This window comes from Cervus elaphus, chromosome 4 (assembly GCF_910594005.1).
Source record: "Cervus elaphus chromosome 4, mCerEla1.1, whole genome shotgun sequence".
Taxonomy (NCBI): Eukaryota; Metazoa; Chordata; class Mammalia; order Artiodactyla; family Cervidae; genus Cervus; species Cervus elaphus.
This window is the reverse complement of record NC_057818.1, coordinates 23108877-23133019: the sequence shown is the minus strand read 5'-3', so window position 1 is coordinate 23133019 and position 24143 is coordinate 23108877. Positions and strand designations below refer to the sequence as shown.

Sequence of the window (24143 nt, the reverse complement as noted above, 5' to 3'; positions counted from 1 at the left end):
CTCCCACAGAAAGCCGTGTTTTCTAAGTTGGTTTCCTTGGTGCTACCACCCAAATACAGGCCGATGGCTGGTACATGGCCCAGAATTCTTCATAGAAATATGCTCATCTAGCCCACAGGGGCAATATTTAGCTGCTCTGTAGGAGCTGCAAGCATTGGAGCCCAGAGTCTTAGCCACTGGACCACCAGGGAAGTCCCCTGTGATGTTTTAGAAGCAACGTACCTAGGCAGGCAGATGGCCTGGCCACAGCACCAGAAGTTTTAGATCTATTAACTCAGACCTGGCTTGATTCACATATTCACCTTCTCTGCTGGGCTATCAGCCTTGTGCCCGCAGCTTAGAGGATTCTGTTATCGTGTTGATGGCAAAGGCAGGTCACGGAATCAATGGAGGTGGTTGGAGGGGCCCATTTTGACCCACAGAAAGGTTGTGACCGTCAAGAGTTTTGATCTCAGCTTCCCATTTCCTGTTTGCTCAGCATCCATGGTGGTGCTAAGTGGTGATCTTTGTCCCTCTCCTCCCCTCTCAGCCGCAGACAGCTGGCAAGGTATGGAGGCCTGGCCCCTTCTACAACCATCAGATCCTCCTGCAGGAACCACTCAGCAGAGAAACTTGAAGAACGGAGTCGATTTTAAATTAATTTTTATTGGAGTAGCTTCACCATGTTGCGTGATTAGTTTCTATTGTACCGCAGAGAGAATCGGCTATACGGACGCACAGGCCCCCTGTCTTCTGGAGTCCTTCCGTCTAGGTTCCTGCAGAGCACTGATCGTGTTTGCTGTGGACTGCAGCAGGTTCTCACAGTCGTTATCTACTTTATACATGGCATCAGTAGTATGAACACGTCAGTCCTACCTCCCTGCCCCGCCTTGGCATCCATACATCTGTTGTCTGTGTTTCTATTTCTGCTTTGCAAGTAAGAAAATCTACATCATTTTTCTAGATTCCATATATATGCCTTATTATACGATATTTGGTTTTCTCTTTCTGACTTACTTCACTCTGGATCTATCCAAATCTCTACAAATGACCCAATTTCATTCCTTTGTATGGTTGAGTAGTGTTCCACTGTGTGTGTGTGTGTGTGTGTATACACACATACCATATCTTCTTTATCCATCCCTCTGTTGATGGACACTTAGGTTGCTTCCATGTCCTGGCTATTGCAAATAGTGCTGCAGTGAACATTTGGGTGCATGTGTCTTTTTGAATTATGGTTTTCTCCGGGTTTATGCCCAGCAGTGGGATTACTGGGTCATATGGTGGAAGAACTCAGTCTTGCTGAATGTAGTGTCCAGGGCTGACATCCTCTCATCCTTAGTAATGGGAGTTTCTTGTACCCAGGACTTCTCCCAGGGAAGAAAAACTACAGGGTGGGGACTCTCTAGACTAATTTGTATCATGTGACCATCCTTATATGTGGCATCCATATGTGGAATCTAGGAAAATGGTATAGATTATCTTACTTGCAAAGCAGGTGGAGTAGTGGAGAGTCAGAAGGAATGGAGTATTCTGATTGGTGAGTCCTGGTCCACTTGGAGCTGGGATTGAGGGGAGGGGGTCAGTCCCATCTGAATCAGCTGGACAAAGAACAGATTAGGGAGGATGACTTCTCAAGGGAAATTAGGGTGCTGTTATCTGGAGGAGGAGGAGCAGAGCTTGGTGAAAGGCAGAAAATAAAAATAGATTAGATTTCTGCTTTTTCTCACTGACTGCAGCCTGGTTCTCCAAGCCTCAGATACCTTATCTGTGAGGTAGGGGCAGTGCAAGGTCCCATCTCACTGGATTAGCCCAGGGATTAAAGAGCTAAGATTTACAGAGTGCTTACCGCACCGACCCAGAGTAAAAGCTCGCTAAATGTTAGCAGCAGCAATAATTACAGCTGCTATCACCACCACATCTGCCACCACTGTTACAGGGATCTTTACAGCTCCTTCTGGTTTATGGGGTTTTCTGATTTTAACTGTGGTCAGAGGGTCATCATAGGAGATGGCCAATTCTGCTGACCACACTGCAGGCCATTGGATAAAGCATCATTAGAAGCACCTTGGTACCATCAGCTCCTGAAAAGCTCCAATGTGGCCCATCCACGTGTTGGTACAGGTGTGGGGAAACCTTCCTCACAGGCCAGCTTTCCCTGGGCCAACAGATCCCTCCAGGAGTGAGAGAGACCCAGTGGATACTCATCTTAATACGGGAAGGAGAAAAAGAAGGATGCAGCTATTTCAGGCCTTCCGAAGATATTCATTCAGTCAACAAATATTTACATGCTGTATTTGCTCACACCACCATAACAAAATACCACTGACTGGGTAGCATAAACAGCAGAAATTTACTTTCTCATAGTCTGGAGGCTAGAGGTCCAAGATCAAGATGCTGGCAGGGTTGGTTTCTCCTGAGGCCTCCCTCTTACTACTTCTCCACATGGTCATCCGTCTAAGAGTGTGAGTTCAAGATGTCTCCTTGTGTGTCCAAATTCCCTCCTCTTACCAAGATGCCAGTTGGATTAGGGCTCATGCTAACTTAACTCACTGAAGCCCTATCTCAAAATATAACCACATTCTGAGGTTCTAGGGGTAAGGGTTTCAGCATAAAAAGTTCGGAAGGATACAATTCAACCCATCATTTGCCTGCTGTGTGCCACAACTTTTTTTTTTTTTTTCTTTAGGTAAAAGGGCTATAGAAGTAATCAAAACAGGCAAAAAATTAAAATTCCTGCCTTTACATGGGTCAGAGATGGAGGTGGAAGAGACAGACCATAAACAAACATGTGAATATTTAGTATGCTTGGTGATAAATGCTAAGGGGTAAAATAGAGCAGGTATAGAGGGTAGGGAAGAGTTTAATGTTAACTATGGTGGTCAAGAAAGACCTCACTGGTAAAGGGGGTTTGAGCAGAAAACAGAAAAGATTGGTGAACATAGATGCAAAAATCCTCAACAAAATATGAGCAAACTGTACTCAAGAGCACAGTAAAAGGATCACACGCCATGACCAAGTGGGATTTATCACTGGGATGCAAGGATGGCTCCACATATGCAAGTTGATAATACCACAATGTGATAATGCCGCATTAACAAAATAAGGGATGAAAGTCACATGATCATCTCAATAGATGCAGAAAAGCATTTGACAAAATTCAACACCCTTTTATGATTAAAAAAAAAACCTCTCAACAGATCAGGTATAGAAGGAATTTACCTCAACAAAATAAGGCCATGTATGAAAAGCCCATAGCTAACATCATACTCGGTGGTGAAAAACTAAAAGATCTTTTTAGATCGGGAGCAAGGCAGGCACGCCCACTTGCCACTTCTATTCAACACAGCCCTAGAAATCCTAGCCAAGATAATTAGGCAAAAAAAGAAGGAAAACTAAAGAAAGACATCCAGATTGGAAAGGAAGTAAAATTATATCTCTTTTGTAGATGGCATGATCTTATATGTAGAATATGCTAAGCATTCCACTGAAAAGCTGCTAGAAATAATAAGTAAATTCAGTAAAGTTGTAGGATATAACCAACATACAAAAATCAGTTGTGTTCTACAAAACAAGAGAGTCAGAGAAGGAGCTGGGGACAGGTGAGTTGGTAGCAATGGCTAGATTACCTGGAGTCTCTTAGGCCTTAAGTCTACCTGAGACGGGAAACCGCGGGAGGGTTGAGCGGAGAGTGATGTGGCCTGACTTGAGATTGAATGTGCTCACTGCACTTGCCGTGTTGAGGACAGGTTGAGGGGAGGCGGGGGAAGCCAGAGCCCAGTGGGGAGGCCGGTGCCCTCATTCAGATGAGAGATGTCATTCAGGTCATGGTGGCTTGGACCACGTTGCAGTGGACTGGAGTTATAGTGGAGTGGAGTCATAGCAGTGAGGCATATGAATGGCTCAGGGATTGTCTGTTCGGTGGCATAATTCTTTGCCCCCCCTTCCTCTGTGTGTGTGTGACCTTGCATTTTGCCGCTGGGTGATACTTCTGGTCAGCAAGCAATAGCAACACACCCTCTAATCAGCCAAAGGGCTGTGGCTATGTTAAGTCACTGTGGTTCCTCCAGGGGGGAAGAGCTAGGGGAGCACTCCCACTGTGGGTGTAGACAGGGCCTCCTACTGCTGTACATGCTGGGATTAAATCCCTACATGCTGGGATTTAAGACAGACCCCAGCAGACCCAGATACAGGCTGTGAAGATGTGGATGGATGGCGGTTTCAAACCCTCCTGGAAGTTGGGATTTCCCCAGTGGGCTCATCACCTGGGCTATTCTGCTTTATGGGAGGAGCCTGCCCATACCAGCAGACCAGGGCAACCAGTGTGGCCTCCACTCATCAGTGATTGAGATAAATATTTGTCCTGAGGAGCCGGATCACGCGACCCTCAGGTGATGGCCTAACTCTTGAGTGACTGGGATGCCTGGGAATGCTGCATCACCCACAGACACCTCTGCTCCCGAGTTTCTACCTAAACACAAACCTGATGCCCAGTTGATCACCCTCGTCCTTTGTCACGCAGGCATATTTGGGCTGGCCGTTTCCTCAGCAGTGTTGCAGCCCTTGAACCATGCAAGTGTAGAGCCTTGGAGAGGGGGTGTGGCAGTCACCTGCTCATCCCAGCCCCCGATTTCTCCTAATTCCTTCCCCTCACCCTTCATTCCCCAGACCACCTCCCCTGTAGGATAGAATCAGTCAGCGTGCTCTAGGTCAGTGCCAGAAACGCCACTGTGCGCATTTCATCTCTAGTTTCAGGCCCCAGACTGTGCAGAAGGGTTCAGCTTTCTGTGGTCGTTCATGTTTTAGGGAATGAAGATTCCAAGTTCTGGTTCTGATGGGGGTGAGAGGAAGATAGTTGTGCAGGGATAAAGTCAAGCCTGAGAATACCAGTGGGGAGTTGCTGGGGGGGCAAAGGCATGACGTTTCTTGGTGGGGCAGCCCTGGGGAATGGCTTCTGGAATAACATGCACGGTGTGTTGTTGAAGGCATCTTCGGTGAAAGTTTCAGTAAAAATCTCCCTCTTGAATCCGTTTCTTACCTCTGGGGACTTGATGGAGATGTTGAGACTATTAAGCAACTTTGTGTAAGGGAAACATAACTCTTTTAGCTGTGAATTTTTTCAAGAATACAGATGTAGGCACTGGGTTTCAAGAGCAGGGGCCTGTTTAAAATGTACACAGTATTCTCTAAAACAGACATCCTCCGGGAAATTAATTCCTGCTTTGCTACATGCATTCTTCCCTTTGGCCACCAGAGGGCACTTGACCCCCCCACCAGGAGGGGCTAAGGTCCACCGCCTTTGGGTAACTGACTCACCCAGCACCTTCCCCGCTTGAAGCTGTATTTGGTGAAACAGGGCAAGGTTTGCCAGCTACTGTCAACTGAAAGGGAAGGGCATATAAACGGTGTCAGGAGAAACTGCTGCCTGTTAGGAGAAAATACAAATACATTCATATGAACCCACTAGGATGTACAGTAAGTGTCTGCTGTCAGCTTTGTTTAGAGTCACATTGCCACAGAAAGCAACAGCGCACCAGGCTTTACTATTCCTTCAAGCAGTCTTCATTTTCCCTACTCTACACACTGAGGGATGTTTGGTACCTTGACACCTCAAAATGAGAGAAAAAAGTGAGTGTCCTTATGGTTTACCGTGTATCAGTGAGCAGGAAACAGGCCAGGCTTTGCAGGTGGAAAGTAGCAAATGCCCAAATGTGAATTGCATAAACATAATCTTTGAGAGGCCCCCTTCTCCTCACTAACAGTGGCTAGCACCGCAATCACCCTGTTCCACCTGGGGTCTCCTGAGCACGTTCAGTTTCTTTTTTCAACTGGACTCAGGTGGAGGACTTCTTGGGTAGCTCAGTGGTAAAGAATCCACCTGCCAATGCAGGAGATACAGTAGACGTGGGTTCAGTCCCTGGGTCGGGACGATCCCCTGGAGCAGGAAATGGCAACCTGCTTCAGCATCCTCGCCTGGAAAATCCCATGGACAGAAGAGCCTGGCTGGCTGCAGTCTGTGGGGTAGCAGAGTCAGACACGACTTAATGGAATAAACCACCACCACCACAACTAAGCTGGCGTTAAGTACCCAGCAAGTGGCCACCTAGCAAGTGTGATTGATGGCCTCATTGATATTTGTGAGGACAAAAGTCATTGACAGGAAGTCAGCCTTAAGAGTGAGAAGTAGCAGTGGCAGAAATATCCAATGGAAACTCCAAATTTTACTGTTTACACTGCCAGAGAGTCAAGCAATGTGTGTTAGCACAGACAACGCTTCTGTTTTTAATTGTTCATACATAATCATTAGGATGCAATTCTGCTAAATCAATAGTTCAAGGAGTCAAAATAAACTCCTCCCCCACAAAGTACTCCTGCCAGAAATGCTAAATCTAATCAGGTGTTCAGCCCTTACTGTATTCAAGAAATACAGAGATAGGACTTCCCTGGTGGTCCAATGGTTAAGAATCCGCCTGTCAATGCAGGGGACACAGGTTCAGTCCCTGATCCGGGAAGATCCCACATGCCATGGAGCAACTGAGCCCATGCCCAACTACCGAGTCCATGTACTGCAACTACTGAAACCCGTGTGCCTAGAGCCCATGCTCCACAACAAGAGAAGTCACTGCAGTGAGAAGCCCACGCACCTCAGTGAAGAGTAGCTCCCACTCACTGCAACTAGAGTCAGCCCACATGTGGCAAGGAAGACCCCGCACAGCCAAAAACAATAAATAACTAAATCAGGGATAGAGGATCAAGGTAAACAAAGTCACAAGAAATCCATCCTGGTCTGCTCCAGTGGTTCAAATTATGGGGGCAGGAGGAAGAATTGTTCTGTAATAGTGATTAAAGAGACCTAACAAGCAAGCACAATGAATAAATCTTGACTGGATCGTGGCTTCAGAAAGTCATAACAATAAAAGCACTTTTATGAAATGTGACAATAAGGACTATTTACATAGGTATGGGCATGCAGTGCGGGTAGGAATTTAGAGCATTTTCTCAAGTGTGACTGTGGCCCTGTAGGCAGGGGGATGTCCTAGACCTTAGGAGATACATGCTGAGGTACCCAGGAGTGAAGTTCATGATGACCTCAGCTTAGTTTTTTTTAACTGAAATATAGTTGATTTAAAATATGAAAGTTTCACGTGTACAACATAGTAATTCAGTATTTTTATAGATTGTGCTTGTGCTCAGCCACTCAGTCGTGTCCGACTCTTTGCGACCCCATGGACTGTAGCCCGCCAGACTCCTCTGCCCGTGGGGATTCTCCAGGCAATAATACTGGAGTGGGTTGCCATGCCCTCCTCCAGGGGTCTCCCCAACCCTGGATCGAACCCAGGTCTCCTGCACTGCAGGCAGGTTGTTCACTGTCTGAGCCACCAGGGAAGCCCCCCCACTGTTTTTTTCCATTTTAAGTTATTACAAAATAGTGGCGTATGTCCTTGTGCTGTATAATATGTCCTTGTTGCTTATTTTTTATACAAAGTAGTTTGTATCTCTTAATCCCCTACCCTTCCTTGCTTCTCCCCCTTTCCTCTCCCCACTGGTAACCACTAGTTTGGTTTCTATATCTGTTAGTTTCTGTTCTGTTAGATTTATTCATTTATTTCATTTTTTAATTTCCACACATAAGTGATATCGTGCAGTATTTTTCTTTCTCTATTGGATATATTTCACTAAACATAGTACCCTTAGGTCCATTCATGTTGTAAATGACAGAATTTCATTTTTTTTTAAAGGATGAGCAATATTCCATTGAATGGGTGTGTATACATATACATGTATATATATATTCCATTGTATATATACACACACACTCACACCACATCTTCTTCATCCATTCATCTGTTGATGGGCACATGAGTTACTTCTGTAACTTGGCTATTATAAATGATGCCGCTACAAACACGGACACGCATATATCTTTTTAAACAGGTGTTTTCATTTTCTTCAGATATAATACCCAGGAGTGGAATCTATGGGTCACATGGTAGCTACATTTTTATTTTCTTGAGGACTTGCCACTACTTTCCACAGTGGACTATGGCTGCATTTTGTCTGCATCTTTGCCAACATTTGTCATTTGCAGACTTTTTGAAGACTGCCATTCTGATAGGTGTGAGGTGATACCTCATGGTGGTTTTGATTTGCATTTTTCTCCTGATTAGCTACAGTAAGCATATTTTCATTTGCCTGTTGGCCATCTGTTGGGAAAATGTCTATTCAGGTATTCTGCCCATTTTTAAAATTGGGTTGTTTGTTTTGATATAGAGTTTATGAGCAGTTTTTATATTTTGGGTATTAATGCTTGTCCATCTCATCTACAAATATTTTTTCCCATTGAGTAGGTTGCCTTTTGTTGATTGTTTCCTTTGGTGAGTTCTCAAATTTAACAAATTTAGGTCCCATTTGTTTATAGTTTGCTTTTGTTTCTTTTGCCTTAGAGGCAGATCCAAAAAATCTTGCTACAGTTTGTGTCAAAGGGTATTCTGCCTATATTCTCTTCTAGGAGTTTTATGGTTTCAGGTTTTACGTTTAGGTCTTTAACCCACTTTGAATCTTTTTGTGTATATGGTGTGAGAAAGTTGTTTTATTATCAGTGTTTTACATATAGCTGTCCTGTTTGCCCAGAATCACATATTGAAAAGATTATCTTTACTGCAATGTATATATTCATGCCTCCTTTGTCACAGACTAATTGACCGTTTTATACTGTTCATGGGGTTCTCAAGGCAAGAATTGATCATTAGTGTGTGCACTTATTTATGGCTCTCTATTCTGTTCCACTGATCTCTGCATCGTTTTTTTTGTGCTGGTACCATGGTGTTTTGATTCCTGTAGCTTTGTTGCATAGTCTGAAGTCAGGGAGTATGATACTTCCAGCTTTCTTCTTTTTTCTCAAATTTGCTTTGGCAATCCAGGGTTATTTGAGGTTCTATAATGGCTGCCCCTCTTCAGAAGCCACTCTGGGTCCAAGCCACCTTTGTCCCTCACAACTGAGCTCTCCCCTTGGCCTCTGCAGCCCTCCCTCTAGTGTGGAACTGTGCTGCAGAGCGGGCAGGGCCAGTGAGGATGCTCAGCTTAGGCTGAGTTGAGTGCCAGGGTGGTGCAAGAAACCTGCTAACATCCCAGGCAGTTTCAGTCTGCCCTCTCTGCCCTGTCTTGGGAGGAAGCAAGCATGTATGCCGTCCTCACAGGTGGAGCCCAGGCTTCCCACAGCCTACCTGTTAGTCCTCCCAGCCTTCCAGTCAGCCAAATGGACTCATCTTCCTGGAGTCAGACCCACTCCCCTAGGGCTGGTGTGGCCAATATGTGGCTCAAACTGCTTACACCCCAGGGAGGATCTCAGCCCATGTAATCCCCCTCCTCTCCTGAGCCCTCTCCCAGGGGCATAAGTCCTGACCAGATGCATTCTCTTCCCTTCCTACCCAGGTCCATGTGTATCTTTTTTTACAGCCTTGATTGAACATATCTTTCTGCCAATTTCCAGTTAGTTTTCAGTGAGAATTGCTCCACATGTAGATGTATTTGATGTGTTTGGGGGGGAGGTGAGTTCCCCATCTGCCGTCTTGGTATTCCTCTGCAACTTATTTTTAAATGATTTGGGAGGAAAAAATTAGACAGTAAAAGGAAATACAGCAGAACTATTACACCATTAATACGTTGTTGACCTGGGTGGTGAGCTTAAGGATAGCTTAAACTCTTAAGCTAAGCTTAACTTAAGGATAGCTTAAACTCAGTCATAGAGAAAAGTAGCTTTACTCTACTTTTCTCTATGACTGAAAATTTTCATAATAGAAAGTTGGAACATAGAAATGAGAGTGGTGACATCATTTACTTTGGGTGGCAGACTCTCAAAATCATTGGGACTTCTTGACTTTCACAGATCTCTATTTACCTATTGTAAGAAAGAAAGGTGTCTATGTCAGGAAGAGTACTTTGCCCACAGCAGACCCTGAATTATCAATATTTATTAATAGATGAATATTGCTTTCTACTTTTTTTTCTTTTCTGAAATCTACCACTCTGGCTAAAACTAACCCTAAGCCTTCATCATCTCTCCAAATGCTCTGAAACTGCAGAGTGAGGTGATTTTGCATACAATGCCCATCAGAGAACAGGAGTTCTTGTGGCTGGTGGAATAGCCAGCAGCACGCTAAGAGACTGGGTGGTCATTTGCAGTGTCATGCCACGTTCAAAGCACTGTTTGGTTTATAAAAGAAAATCAGTTCTCTTCTGGCCCTCTGTGAACTGCAATGTTGTATATCGATTACTTTTTCTTAAAGCGTTAATACTCACAGTGGTCTGTCAGCTACTCTGATTTAGATTTGAAATATTGTATTCTGTAAAATTCATCTATTTCATCTACCTATCCAATAATCCAACCATCCACTCACTAATTTATTCAAGAGTCAGGAGTTATAGGAACTAGGTCAGGGAAGAAAATGTGATGCAACCCAAAACTAGAAGCACATTTGTGATGTTATAAGCGAAAATGTCATTATCAGTGAGGATGCAGAAAGGATAAAAGCCACACCATCCTCTGTAGCAGTTTCTCAAATTTAAATCATTGTCAAAAATTCATGATTTCTGCCATATCTGAGGATCATTAACTATAATACTTAATATCCTCCCTTAAACCTATTCACTTTAAAATAAAGATTACTGTGGTCTCAGACTAAACATTCCTACCCATAAAGTCTTGGTAGTGATGTGTTGTTGCATTTTCCTCTGATATATTAAAATAAATGCACAGTTATATAATCATCTCAAGTATCTTTAACAGTAATCATGTAAACAGTGATATACATACCATATTATGTAGGAAAAGGATTTAGGAGGTAAATGAAGTGAGCTTTAAAATACTGGCTCATGTATATGAAACACACATTTCAACTAACCATCATTTGACCCTTTCCTTCTGTTCAGGCCTTCCTTTAGTAGTAAATCAGTGATCTAAACTGGCTTCGTACAGTTAATTTCCCAGAGACCAAAAGAAAAATGGACTCAGTGAATATTTTGCTTATTGGAACACGGGCAGGAGTCTTGACTACTCATAGAGATCACAAGTCTACTGAAGTCCTGGTGCAAGAATTCTTTTTAAATAATTTAAAATTCTTTAAATGTGTTTTAAATTTATTTTTTATTATTTATTGGCTACGTGGCATGCAGGATCCTAGTTCCCCAACCAGGGACCACACTCATGCCCCCTGCATTGGGAGCACGGAGCCTTAACCACTTGGTCACCAGGGAAGTCCCAAGAATTCATCTTTTGACACAAATATCAGATATGCTCCAAAAGGTTAGACTAATGAATATAATATGAAGTGATTAAAAATGTTTTACAGGTAAGGTTTAGGGTCAGTAGCTTTTTTATTTTTTCTTAGTACTTTATATTTTAGTCTTGAAGAAATGGTACCTCAAGGCTACCTTTTCATTTCCCTTTAAATAAATCATCCTCATTTTCATAATCAGCTCCTTGGTGCAGATCTGGAGGCATCAGATTGGTTGGTATTTTAAATATACTGTAGTTGCTTCTAAAGAAAATCAGTCCTGAATATTCATTGGAAGGACTGATGCTGAAGCTGAAACTCCAATACTTTGGCCACTTGATGTGAAATACTGACTCATTGGAAAATATCCTGATGTTGGAAAATACCCTGATGCTGGGAAAGACTGAAGGCAGGAGGAGAAGGGGATGACAGAGGATGAGATGGTTGGATAGCATCACTGACTGGATGGACATGAGTTTGTGCAAGATCTGGGAGTTTGGTGATGGACAGGGAAGCCTGGCGTGCTGCAGTCCATGGGGTCTCAAAGAGTCGGACATGACTGAGCAACTGAACTGAACGGAGTTGCCTCTGCCCTTCATTTGTCAAGGATCTGTTTCATACCCACCACACGCAGGCATTGCACTGGATGCTGGGGAGGCCAGGAACAATGAAACAGACATGGTGCCTGCTTCATGGAGCTTACTATATAGTAGAGAGAGAGATACTAACAAGTCATCTCCCACATAGACAGAGAATTGCCCTCAGGAAGTGGTGTTTGAGCAGAGACATGTTGTTGTTTAGCCGCTGTGCCCCGACTTTTTGAGAAAAGGACGGTGCAGACAAAGGGAACACCCAAATCCCCTCTTGTGGCGGGGCAGACTGGGAGAGCATCACACATCCAAGGAATTAAAAGAATGTGAGTGGCTGGAGCCTGGGCCTATGGGGCTAGACAGATAGGCCCTGCCATGCCAGGCCCACGGTGACTATATTGCCCCAAGAACAGGAAACCACTGAAGGGCAAGACTCCTCAACAAAAATTAAGGCTCTATTAGTCATGAAGAAGGGGGAAATAGTTAACAATACACAGGCAAGAGAACTTAAAGAAACACCCCCAAACATTGCCTAACTGAAACCGAACTATTTCCCCATCCCTCCACCCCTGCAAACACCATGGCTTTTACTGTTTCTCATCTTAGTGAAAGTCCTCACCACTCATCCAGTAGCTCAAGTCAAAATCTAGGCTTTATCCATGACACACCTCTTGTCTTCATCCCCATATCTAATCCACGGGCAAGTCCTGTCTATCCACCTCTTGAATATCTGAACTCATTCACTTCCCCATCTTCACCATCAAATTCATGCAGCTGTCTCTTGCTGAATTGCAGCGTTTTCCCAAGTACTCTCGTGACCCCACAGTCTGTTCTCCAGGCAAAGCTGTTGTTGTTTAGTGACTCAGTTATGTCCGATTCTGTGACCCCATGGACTGTAGCCTGCCAGGCTCCTCTGTCCATGAGATTTTCCAGGCAAGAATACTGGAGTGGGTTGCCATTTCCTTCTCCATGGGTCTTTTCAAAATACAAACCAATCAGTCACTCCTCTGCCTAAAGGCCAGGGACGAGGGTAAATCTTGCTGAGCCCCTAGCCAATCATGGCAGACTCATTCCACTTGACCTTGATTGGTTTCATTGTAGGCACAGACCAGCGCGTGACTTGTTTCTGGTCATTGAAACGTGAGCATTGCTTCTGGGGAGCTTCTGGGAAAGGTATCTTTGCTCTGTGAAAGAGATCTGTGGAAGAAACAGATGCTTTCTGTTTTGCTAGCCATTATCACACCTGGGTGTGTCTAAGGAACCATTCCAGGCACTGGAAGGAAAGCAGTGACTGAAGTCCAGACTGCCACCACTGGACCCTGCCCTCCCATATGAAGCAAATCTCCTTGCTGTGCAAGTCGATTTGAGTTGGATTTTCTGGCATGTGCAGCTGTAAGGATTTTGATACGTGTCTGAAGCATCCAGTGCCGAAATGGGCAGTTGGATACCTGGAGTTGAAGCAAAGTGGAGAGGTCTGAGCTGGAGAAATATATGTGAGTCCTTGGTGAAGCTTAGGGAAGAGATGAGATTGTCAAGAAGGAGGGTTGAAGGTGGGATCAGAAAAAAGTATAGGAAAGAATGATGAGACTGCCAAGAAGTTGAGGAAGGACTGGGTCAGAGAGGTGCCAAGGGAGATCACCTGTGGCCAGGAGAAAGGACTTCCTGCTCATCTTCCTCTTTATATTGACTGGGACTAATAGTAAGGGCATTACAACATTCCCGAGTGTATTTTAACTGGACAAACGGAAGTGGCTCAGGAATGTTTTCACTAGAGGAGGAAGTTGGATTTCAGAACCAACCCTTGGGATTAGGAGCGTTTGGCTGTCTGCCATTTAACAAGGAGGTCATTTTACCAGAATATGAAAGGCCACCAAAAATTGAACAAAACAGCCAGATCAGAGAACATTTCTCCTCTTCTGAGTGTAAGATCCCGAATTTAGGTGGGGATTGGAAAAGCACCCCAAGAGGAGGCACCATTATAAGAAAAGCCTCGGAGGTGTAAAAGCCAAGGGCAACCGCCACAGAATGAGGCCGGAGAGAAACGTGGGAAATGAGATGGGAATATGGGAATGAGGCCAGCACAGGATGTGCCTTGTGAATCAGGCTGCGTTTAGACTTTATTCAGTCTGAAACGACTCCCGTGAAAGGAGTTAGATGTGGTGAAGATGTTCCAGATCACCTTTGCTGGGTAAAAAAAATAACAATTAAAAAATCAGAGGACCGGGACTTCGTTACCGTGCCAGAGGTTCTCAAACGTCAAGGCATACCAGAATCGCCAGAGGAAGTTACGACAAATGTAAATTCCTGGTACTCATCGCCCCTCGGATTCGGATTTTATAGGTCAGGTCCGATAGGTATACTTTTAAAAAGCCCTTCTGGCAGCTAGGCTACTGCCAAGGGGTGACTTGGGAGTTTGGTCCCGTTTTCTGTACCTATGCGCTCCTCCACTCTTTGACATAGAAAACGGGCATTTCTCAAGGATAAACGTTCTCCCAGGTTCTCCCAACCTGACAGCGGCCCCAGCCCCTCCCACTGCGGGCCGGCCAGACCGAGTGGGCCCGACGTGGCGGTCTCCGGCCTGGCGGCGCAGCCGGAGACTGACGGACGAGCGAGGGCGGGCACCGGGGCGGGCACCGGGGCGGGCGCCGGGGCGGTCGGGCGGTGGCCGGCCCCGCCCACAGGCTCCTTGTTCGGGACTTCGGCTCCGCGACCCTACCCACCCCTGACTCAGGCTTGGGAAACCCGCAGTCACAGCCTTCGCGACTAGCACCGGCGGCCACGCAGAGGCCCGTGGGCGGGTCTCCATGGTGACTGGCAGACGCTAGCACCAATTATGTCCTGGCGCTTGTTTCCGCCCCCTCCCTCTCCCCCTAAGCACAAGCCCCCCTCCCCCGCAGGGAGCGATACTTCTGTGACTGACATTTCTCTCCGGGCGCTGTTACGTAAGGGGAGGGTCAAGCGCGGCCCCACCCGAGCCGAGCAGATTTGATTGGCAGGACCTTTAGCCACCGCCCCAAAGCCCCCGGAAGAACGTCTTTGACCGACAGGTATAGGAACCACTCTGCGCCGCGAGGCTGGGCGGAAGCATCCGGGTCCTGGGGCTGGGGCTGTGGGGCGGAGCCGGAGGCTGAGAACAGGGCCGGGCGGGGCGGAGAGTAGGCAGGGGCTGGGCTGGCGCTGCGGCCAGAGATGCTGTGGGACTGCGACGGCGCTCGGCCGCTGGGAGCACTGCATTGAAAACACCGAGGTGAGGAGCGCTGCCAGGCTGTGGTAGGTGCGCGAGGGCCGTGGAGTCCTCAGACCCGGGCCGCCAGCGTCCTCAGGCCCGGCATTTGTGTGCTCTGCCGGGGATTCTACACTGGAGCGACGGCGGCCGCGCTGGGACATGGGGGCGGGGCCGGGCACCTGTCCGCGTTTGCAGGCACCTGCTGCGCAGGCGGGCGCCGACCCCGGGGCCTGGCCCTGGATGCTGACCGGGAGCCGGACCGGGCCGGCCTGAGGAGGGGAGGCGGGCCGAGCTGGCTCGCCCAGTCCGGGGCCTTCCTTCCTCGCCCGGCTCCGTCCCTGCTTCCAGCTTGAGGGTAGCGTCCGAGGACCGCAGCCCCCTCACCCGAGGGTCTCGGGGCCCGGGGCCGGCCTCGAGCTAGCAGCGAGGTCAGGGTTTGGCTCCTGCCTTGCATCATCCCGAGACAGGTTTGTCCAGATTCCTTACGTGCGCGGAGATGGGTTTACGCCCCGGGCGAGGGTGCCGGTCCCGGCTGTCCCCAGAGATCCGGGGCCGAGGCAGTTTTCATCTTTTCCCTGGGTCCTGCTCTGTCACCTCTTAACGTGTGATTTAAGTCTGTTTGGGGTGATGTGCCTGTTTAGGCATAGGAGGTAAGCACCGCCCGTCTCAAGTTTTGGCTCAGTACACGTGCGGATAATTCGTATAGGGCTAAACTACGACTTCTCAGCTGTATGATATTAAGAGACAGTCTTTTGTTATTTGTACGACCAGATCAGCAGAAATTTTTAAATTGTTTCGGAATGACTAGGACCTGTCCTGTGTTTTCTTCCATCTATGGCACATCTGTTGGAAAAATGCTGTACCTGCCCAGTAGACATCTATTAAATGATGTAGTTACTCCTGAAAAGCGTGCTGCAGTTTCTCTAGGTGATTATGTCAGTTGTTGGAAACAAAGGCAGCAGTAGACAATACCTCCTTCTTAAAGGCAGGAGGAACCTGGGGGTAAGTTTGATTAATATTTGATTCTTAAAGGCAGAGTCATAGAATTACTAGGTATTAGACTTGGAAGAGACCTTACAGGTGAGTAATCCACCCCAGTCAATTTACATGGTGGTGAGCACTGTGTCCGAGGGGAACAGGATTCCCCTGTCAAATTAGGTTTGACCTAGATGACGGTTGGGTGCTGCCCATTACTCTGGATCTGAAAACCATGTTGTTTTCATTTGCGCCAAACAGGGATATTTACCCCCACTACAGATTTGGTGCCCTGCCATTTTGGCTTGTATAATAGTCACAGGTTTGCAGAGATCTCTCAGCAATAAGTTGCTGCTTACTGGGTTTAAGTCATTAGGTAAGTGGAAGAACCAGAACCCACATTCTTTTGATTTAATTATTGGGCGACACTATCTTGGAAAGCAGAACAGCAGTAATGGGCACTGGCAGGATAAGAGGCCCACCCGTGTATGTCACGGGCTCGGTGGAAAACAGATTTTTGCTGAATGGGGACATTTGGCACATCCTACTCTAATGACTTGCTTATAAATTTGGTAAAATACTGTTGAAGTTCTGACCCTTTCCACCTTCAGCCTTTTGATTGGTGCAAGTAGGAATTGAGCAGAGCTCTGTATTAAACATGACGGAGCCTGGGGGAATGTCACCAGAGCAGACAAGCTGCTGTCCTTACCGCTCCACTTGCTGCTTCTCCCTTGTATTGTTAGTAAATGACCCACTGACTTTGTGACCTTTAAGACAGGGTTTCTTATCCACTTCATGATGCTTTGGTGGAAGATGTGTGTTTGTGAAAGGTCTCTTTGGCCCTCTTCTGTTGCGTTTGTACATATTGCTTGGCAATTCCTTCAATGCATAATCCTGCTGTTTCCAGGGCTGAAGCAGTTGAAAAGATCAGGTTTTTCTGTGTGTGTATGTGGATGGTCCCAACGGGATCCAGTTTTCTCTGTCTCTCATGCTTTGTTTTTGGTTGCCAGTTTTACTGGAGAGAATCATTCTGTGTTGAAGACACGCTTAAATCAGCTCCCGTGGATCTTCAGTCCCCGTAACCCTGAGAACTATGATAGACCTTTTGTGTCTGTGGGTACAGTGCATTCAGAACCTGGCTTTCCCAGCAGTCGGATGCCTAGATATTCTGCTAGTCGCAACTGTTTAGTCCATATCTTCTGCAATGCTGGCACCAGAGCTGAACTGTGTCACTGAATATTCTGAATCCTGGCCAAAGACTCAGTACACAGATTCCTGTCGGCATTTAAAGATGGGAAAGAAATTGGAGTCAGAAGAGGGAGGGGGTGTAGAAGGAAACTATTTCTGAAGACTTTCTCCCCTAGGTTTTTATAACTGCATATTATATAACATTCTATTGTATTTCTGTTTAGAGGTACAGATTTAGCTCTTAACTATTTCAGAAGTCTTTAACTGTTGGTATCAGTATGTTTTTCTGTTTTCCTGTCTCATTTTAAGGTGAAGTGAATTCTGAGGACAGAAGAATTTGATGACACAGACCACTGAACTTCTTTGTTGGGAGCACACGTTATGAACCCTTTCTGGAGCATGTCTACAAGCTCTGTGCGCAAAGTAGGTATCGTTGATGAACTTAGGGAGGAAACCTATTTGGGCCAAAACAGAGGCCAGAATAATCCATATTAAGGTTGCCTATCGTCTTAGCAGAATTAACTTTGGTTTTCTAGTTTAGGTTTTATTTTTGAGAAATAATTATTTCCTTGATTAAAATCAGCTTCTGAGGCCGAGATCACATCTCAGAAACCATTCTGGTAATCAAAATTCTGTTATTTTGACTTAGGTTATATTCACACATGATGAAATTTGTAACACATATTGTAGGTAGTTTTTCAACAAACTTCAAGATTTCATGATTAGAGAAGTTTTGGGAAAGGCCAGTCCAATGTGGTCAAGTCAGACTTGAGAGCACTGGTTTAATTTATCTAACTAAAATATCTTGTAAAATAAAATGTTTTAGGGAAGCTTAAAATACGCAAACAAAAAGAAAATGTCACCCATAATTCCATGTCTAAGAGAATACCCTAGTAATCTTTTTTTTTTTTTCTTCTGTACCTGATGCTGTGTACATTTTTAATACAGCTGATGATACAGCCTTTGACGGTCCTGGAGCCAAGGAAATACCTGTGGGATGGTAGTTTAGTCTCTGAATCATTTAGACCTTTGTCTTTGACTAAGAATGACAGTTTATACTAATGATAGTCCAAATGTAAAAACATACCAGTTAGGGACCAGATCAAAATCAGACCCATGTGAGTAAGAGAAGAGGTTCATCCTTTGTTTCTAACCAAAGTGCTGACATCAGGGAGTGACTAATTGCAGTCATTACACTATTTGTTTTGAGATGCTTAGCACCTAACTTTCTACATCTACGTGCCAGGGCACCTTTCTAATCTGGTATAATTGTGTAGTAACCCCTTGCCCTCTTTCTGGAGCCTTGAAGAGAAATCCTTTCTTTCTCTGTTTCATGTAAATCCTGTAAACATTGGCTTTATTGTCTTTATAGGATACAGCTGATGAATGAGTTTTTCTAATGGTTTAGTCTTGCATCAGCTTGATTCTGCTGTCTATAATAGCTTGCCCACTCAACAGACTTCCAGGTCATCTCGATCACGATGCTAGAAGGTCCCTGTAAGAGAGTCATTCCAGCTTTTCGGTCAAGGACTGAAGGACATCACACATAGCCTTGTGATTTAAGAATCATCCTAACAAATGTTCTCACCACTTCGTCTTGAATAGCGGTCTGATGGTGAAGAGAAGACATTAACAGGGGATGTGAAAACCAGTCCTCCACGCACCGCTCCAAAGAAACAGCTGCCTTCTATTCCCAAAAATGCTTTGCCCATAACTAAGCCTACATCTCCTGCCCCAGCAACACAGTCAACAAATGGCACGCATGCTTCCTATGGACCTTTCTACCTGGAATACTCCCTTCTTGCAGAATTGTAAGTTCTGAAACTGTCCGGTTAAATTTTGAATGACCCTTAAAGGTGAAGAATGAAATTTATTCTGATGGACTCAGTAAACGGCAGCCATTTAATCTTGACGGTCAAACCCATCCCCCTTCAGTGTGAGCCTTAACGTGTATAGGATGGAATCTCTTGCTGGCAATGTAATCTTTCTTCACCAAGGCCTCAGTGGTGGTATATAAATAACTGCTTCTAAAAGTAACTGTTCTTACTGAGAGCTTGGGTAAGTAAGATTCAAAGACAAATATGTGCTTTAATTTCCATGTCTGTTTTGAAAAGCAAGAGGAGGTAGAAACTGAGATTTATTAAGCATCCAGGAACTTAATTTTCGTCTACCTTTACATGAGGTGGGGAATTCACCCCCTGAAGAGGTGGTTGTAGAGGGCAGGATGGTGGGAGAGTGGCGATCTATTCTTTCTTGGGTCAGACGCAGCTGGAGACTGGTGCCTCATTCTGGCGATCACCCTTACGAGGCATCCTGACAGACTGAGAGGCCAGTCCCAGGAGGCGGAGGTCAGGAAGCCTGACCTTAGGAGTCAACAGTTGAAGGAACAGGAACCGCTAACTTGGAGAAAACTTAGAAAGTACTTATTAAAGCTGTCTTCATATATTTGAAGGCCCATCAATTAGAAAGAGGATTTGAGTTATTCTGTAGGACCCCCAAAGGCAGAAGTAGACAATTGGGAAGTTTTAAAAGATCTGGGCTCCATCTAAGAGCTTGACTACTCACAGAAGTCACAAATTGGACTGAGGTGGTACCTATCCATAGATTGTGAGGAGATGGGCACCTCTGCATAGTCTGGTAGTAATGAAACAGTGCTTGGCCCGTCAGAGGGGCTCAAGCAGTGAGTGAGTGCAGATGGCATTTTATTTGGTCATTTGTTATATGGGCAGCAAGTTTGGAGAATTAATTCTGAGTTTCAGTCATTTAAAAATGCCTTTGCCCATGAAGCTGTTTCAAAAGCACCCTCCAGTGCCCCCTTTCTTTACTCATATTGTAATGGTCAGAGGGTCTGAGGCCCCAGTGCGAATGGCTGAGCGTGAGCTGGTAACTTTATAATGGATGCCTGTATTTGAGGCGAGGCAGTGCAAGCTTATATTGTGGTGTTAAATCTGCTGTATTAGGCCACGAAATCTGCCTTTCTGGCAAAGCTCTGTAGGAGATACATCTGCCATCCACGCTGCTGTTGATGTGCTGAATTGAAGTGATTTAAAAATGGAATAACTACTTTAAAATGATTGAAAAATAAGTGTGATAGCAAATAGGTAAGAAATAAAATGTCAACTGAGATCTAATAAGTTATTCCTCAGTAAAACTGAGGGTTGGCAGGTTAATGTGTTTTAAGGCCCTCAGTTCTTTCCTAGGTCTGGTCACAGCGTTACTTGTATAGGCTCATGGCTCAGCCGCAGGGAGCAGAGCAGAACGACCAGGTCCCAGAAGAGCCAGTGCAGCCTGTCTTCCTTGTCTCAGCTCCCGCCGGCTCCCACGCCAAGGCCTGCAGAGTTCAAGGGCCTGAGTTGGGGGTGAATTCAGGAGCAGAGTATAGTCAGATGCTGCCCATTGACACTTAAAATGACCCCCAAGTGAGGGAAATCCCGTGGAATTTTAATGTCTTAATTACCTAAAATTGGACCTTCAAAGAGCTTTTGAATGTGTGTGGGTAAGATCTGTTGTCCGTGGTCACAAAAGCAATAACCTTACAAATAACTCTCACTGACCTAAAACTTGATGTCCAGCATTAACTATACAGGTTGGCTGCCAAGATGGTGTTTTGGGGAAGCTGATTTCTGGGAGGAAACTTGACTATGAATCCCTGCTTGGCTTTCATTTCTTAACCTGGGGCCCTTTTCTGGCTGTGCTGCTCTGCGCGTATGTTATGAAGCCAGTAGACAGACAGCAGTTAGGGCCAGGTGAGCGATTGTGCTGACTCCGTCTGTGTGGTCAGGGCATCGGCTGCCCTTTGAGGGACTGTTCCTTCTTTACAGAATGTGGGTGGCTTGGTCTGTATGTGTCCTTTACATTCCTGCGGTCTCACTATTCTGCTTCTGTTTTAGTACCTTGGTTGTGAAGCAGAAGTTACCAGGTGTCTACGTGCAGCCGTCTTATCGATCTGCATTAAGTAAGAAGCATTCGCTCTTTTTATAGCATGTTTGATTCCGCTGACGCAAACTTAGCCCTTAAGTGTTTCTATTTTGTCCTGCAGTGTGGTTTGGAGTAATATTCATACGGCATGGACTTTATCAAGATGGCGTATTTAAGTTTACAGTTTACATCCCTGATAACTACCCGGATGGTGACTGTCCAGTAAGTGGGGGATACACTCTGGCTTGGGCTTTCAGAATGTCTTGGTTCTTTTCTGGACCTAATAACTTTCATGATTTCGGTTTCCCAGGATGTTCTGTCTACTGTGTAGTCCTTTGAGGGATTTTTTTTGCTTTGTTCCATCTTTGGCCATGCGGGCCTCTGCCTTCAGCCTTGTTTCTCTCTCTGTGCAGGGTGTGCCTGTGAGGCTGGAAGCTGTGGTGTAGCACTTGCCACGTGAGTGGCGATTGTTCTGCTGTGGTGGGGGAGAGCGACTTTCCCTTTGCTTCTTTGCAAAATTTACTTTGACAGGAAAATGGTGAAAGTACTCAAGTGTCCCTCTCAAGGCAGCTCTTTGACTTTAAGCAACAAGACTGCCTTGTCTTGCTCCTTTTACAACTTCTGTGTGTGGGTTTAACAAGCTCCCCTGCTTCCATTAAAGGCAGTGTCCTTCTCTCACTGTAGCGTTTGGTGTTTGATATTCCCGTCTTTCACCCGCTAGTGGATCCCACCTCGGGTGAACTGGATGTGAAGAGAGCATTTGCAAAATGGAGGTTAGTAAATAAAGAGTTTCTTGTGGTGATGTAAGCCAGCAAGGGGAAGCCTTAGTCACCCCGCTGTGTTTCCCTTTAGGCGGAACCATAATCACATTTGGCAAGTACTGATGTACGCAAGGAGAGTCTTCTACAAGATTGATACAGCAAGCCCCCTAAACCCAGAGGCTGCAGTACTGTATGTTCCTCTGCTTTGTCATTTAAGATACGTTTAAGATACATTTGAAAAGACAGCGAAGGAGATCATGTTGGTAACCTCTTGATTTAAACTTTTGACACAGGTACGAGAAAGATATTCAGCTTTTTAAAAGTAAAGTGGTTGACAGTGTTAAGGTGTGCACTGCTCGCTTGTTTGACCAACCTAAAATAGAAGACCCCTATGCAATTAGGTGAGTGGTACATTATCCAGATAAGCCGCACTTGTACTGGGCTTCTGTTTTCCAGGTGGCCTTAGAATGGGGATTTAAAAGGAAAGTGAGCCATCTGCTAGCCTACAACCTCTCTAACTTGACTTCTGCTTTACATGTATGACACTGGCCAGGAGCAAGCTATTGAGTGACTGGTTTCTTCTCAAAGATCCTGGTAATGTGCTCACTCAAGCGTCAGGACTCTTCCTTCCAATTGGAGCCCCTCTTAAATGGTCATTACCCCATCAACCTACAGATTTGGTGAAAGGAGGGAAACTGATCAGTGTGAGTGAACAGTCTGAGTCATGGGTTCCCCAAGCACTGTTAGCTTGTGTTGGGAAAGAGTGTCTGCAAGTGTTGAGAGCAAGTGACTTAGCTCTTGGGCAGCATGGGTGTTGCTGGGAGACAGGAGCGTAGTGTAGTGTTAAGAGCTTGGGCTCTGCAGTTAGACTGGGTGACATTTGCACTTAATTGGCTTTGGTGACCCTGAGCAGTTACTTAATTTTACTGTGCCTTGCTTTCTTCATCTGTAATAGGACATCAGGGGTGGTTGCAAGGCTTACGTGAGCTAACACAGGAAAAGTGCTCTCTAAGGGATAACTATGTAAGAAAATCATTTAGGTAATGTCTGAAACTTACATACTGACAACTGATTAAGACTGTTCCTTGTTAAGTTCTGTTTGGGGAGCAGGCTTAAAAATGGACATTAAATTTAGTGAGCCGCTCTTTAGTGTTTCTCTCTTCCTTCAGCTTTTCTCCATGGAATCCTTCTGTCCATGATGAAGCCAGAGAGAAGATGCTGACTCAGAAAGTAAGTAAATGGCCATTTTAGAAATCGGTAGCTTGCTGTTTCCTTTCTAAATTGTCTTCATTGGTGACCATTGAGTGTATACAGTGACATTTGGGGAGACAGACTGGTACAGTGCTGAAATCTCCTTATCGGTCTGTAATGTCTGTTTTTTATTGTGCCTAGAAGAAGCCTGAAGAACAGCACAATAAAAGTGTTCATGTCGCTGGCCTGTCATGGGTGAAGCCTGGCTCAGTACAGCCTTTCAGTAAAGAAGAGAAAACAGTGGCGACTTAAGAGCTGGTGAATCGGGTGCACCGCGCACTTTCCTGCCGGACTTCGGCTCGTGAAGCTGACCAATGCGAAGGACCGCCCGCAGAGTAAAACATTGTGAACGGTGGCTGACGTCGGTGTTGTTCGTGTGTGCTTAGCTTCTAACCGCACGTTCTGGAAACCTCTCTTTACGTGATGCATTACTTCTGTCAGGAGTGTCTTTAAGGTGGTTATCTAGTTCAGTACTCCAAATTATTGGGGACCTTGAAGCTTACGTATTTTTTTGAATATAATGCTAAAGGTAAGTTGCATTCATTTAAACTAATGAAGTGAGCAAAGTTCAGCACTGTAATGACTTTTTAATTGGTGGTTTCCGCTGTACATACGTTAGGGCGCAGAGATGAAAGGATAGAGAGAGCAGTTTCCATAGCTTATTAGCACTTTTAAGTGGAGGAGCAGTTGAATGAATGAACCTCAGTCTTCAGCTTACTGTGTTACTGATATACAAACTGCTGTCACTGAGGGACATACTGGGAGAGTGAGAGGAAACCAGAACACTTGTTCTTAGGGGTTTTGTTTTTTTTTTTTTTTTTGAGCAAATTACTGTATTTTTATGGCAGGAGGGAGAAAAAGTGTTAAAACGGTTTCTAATGAAGTCAGATTTAAATGATGAATGACTAGTGTGTTTTGTAGAGACAATAAATCAATGAATGATTGTTCTTTGTCATTTATGCAGGAAACTAAATACCCTTTT

General features: G+C 45.3%; 1 protein-coding gene across 4 annotated transcripts; it reads left to right on the top strand.

The window, feature by feature from the left end:
- The first annotated feature begins 14872 nt into the window (after nucleotides 1-14872).
- LOC122691710 (AKT interacting protein) lies at nucleotides 14873-24105 on the top strand. 4 transcript variants are annotated; one of them, XM_043898481.1, is made up of 10 exons: nucleotides 14873-15089; nucleotides 17541-17654; nucleotides 18837-19042; nucleotides 21122-21186; nucleotides 21271-21371; nucleotides 21834-21922; nucleotides 22002-22100; nucleotides 22204-22311; nucleotides 23080-23140; nucleotides 23306-24105. In XM_043898481.1, the coding sequence occupies exons 2-10, from the start codon at nucleotides 17613-17615 to the stop codon at nucleotides 23411-23413; spliced, it is 879 nt and encodes a 292-aa protein (XP_043754416.1). In that variant the 5' UTR covers nucleotides 14873-15089; nucleotides 17541-17612; the 3' UTR covers nucleotides 23414-24105. The 4 variants fall into 4 exon arrangements, with proteins under 4 accessions (XP_043754416.1, XP_043754411.1, XP_043754415.1 ...); XM_043898476.1 differs by having other exon boundaries at nucleotides 23303-24105; XM_043898480.1 differs by having other exon boundaries at nucleotides 14976-15112; nucleotides 23303-24105.
- The last annotated feature ends 38 nt before the right edge of the window (nucleotides 24106-24143 follow it).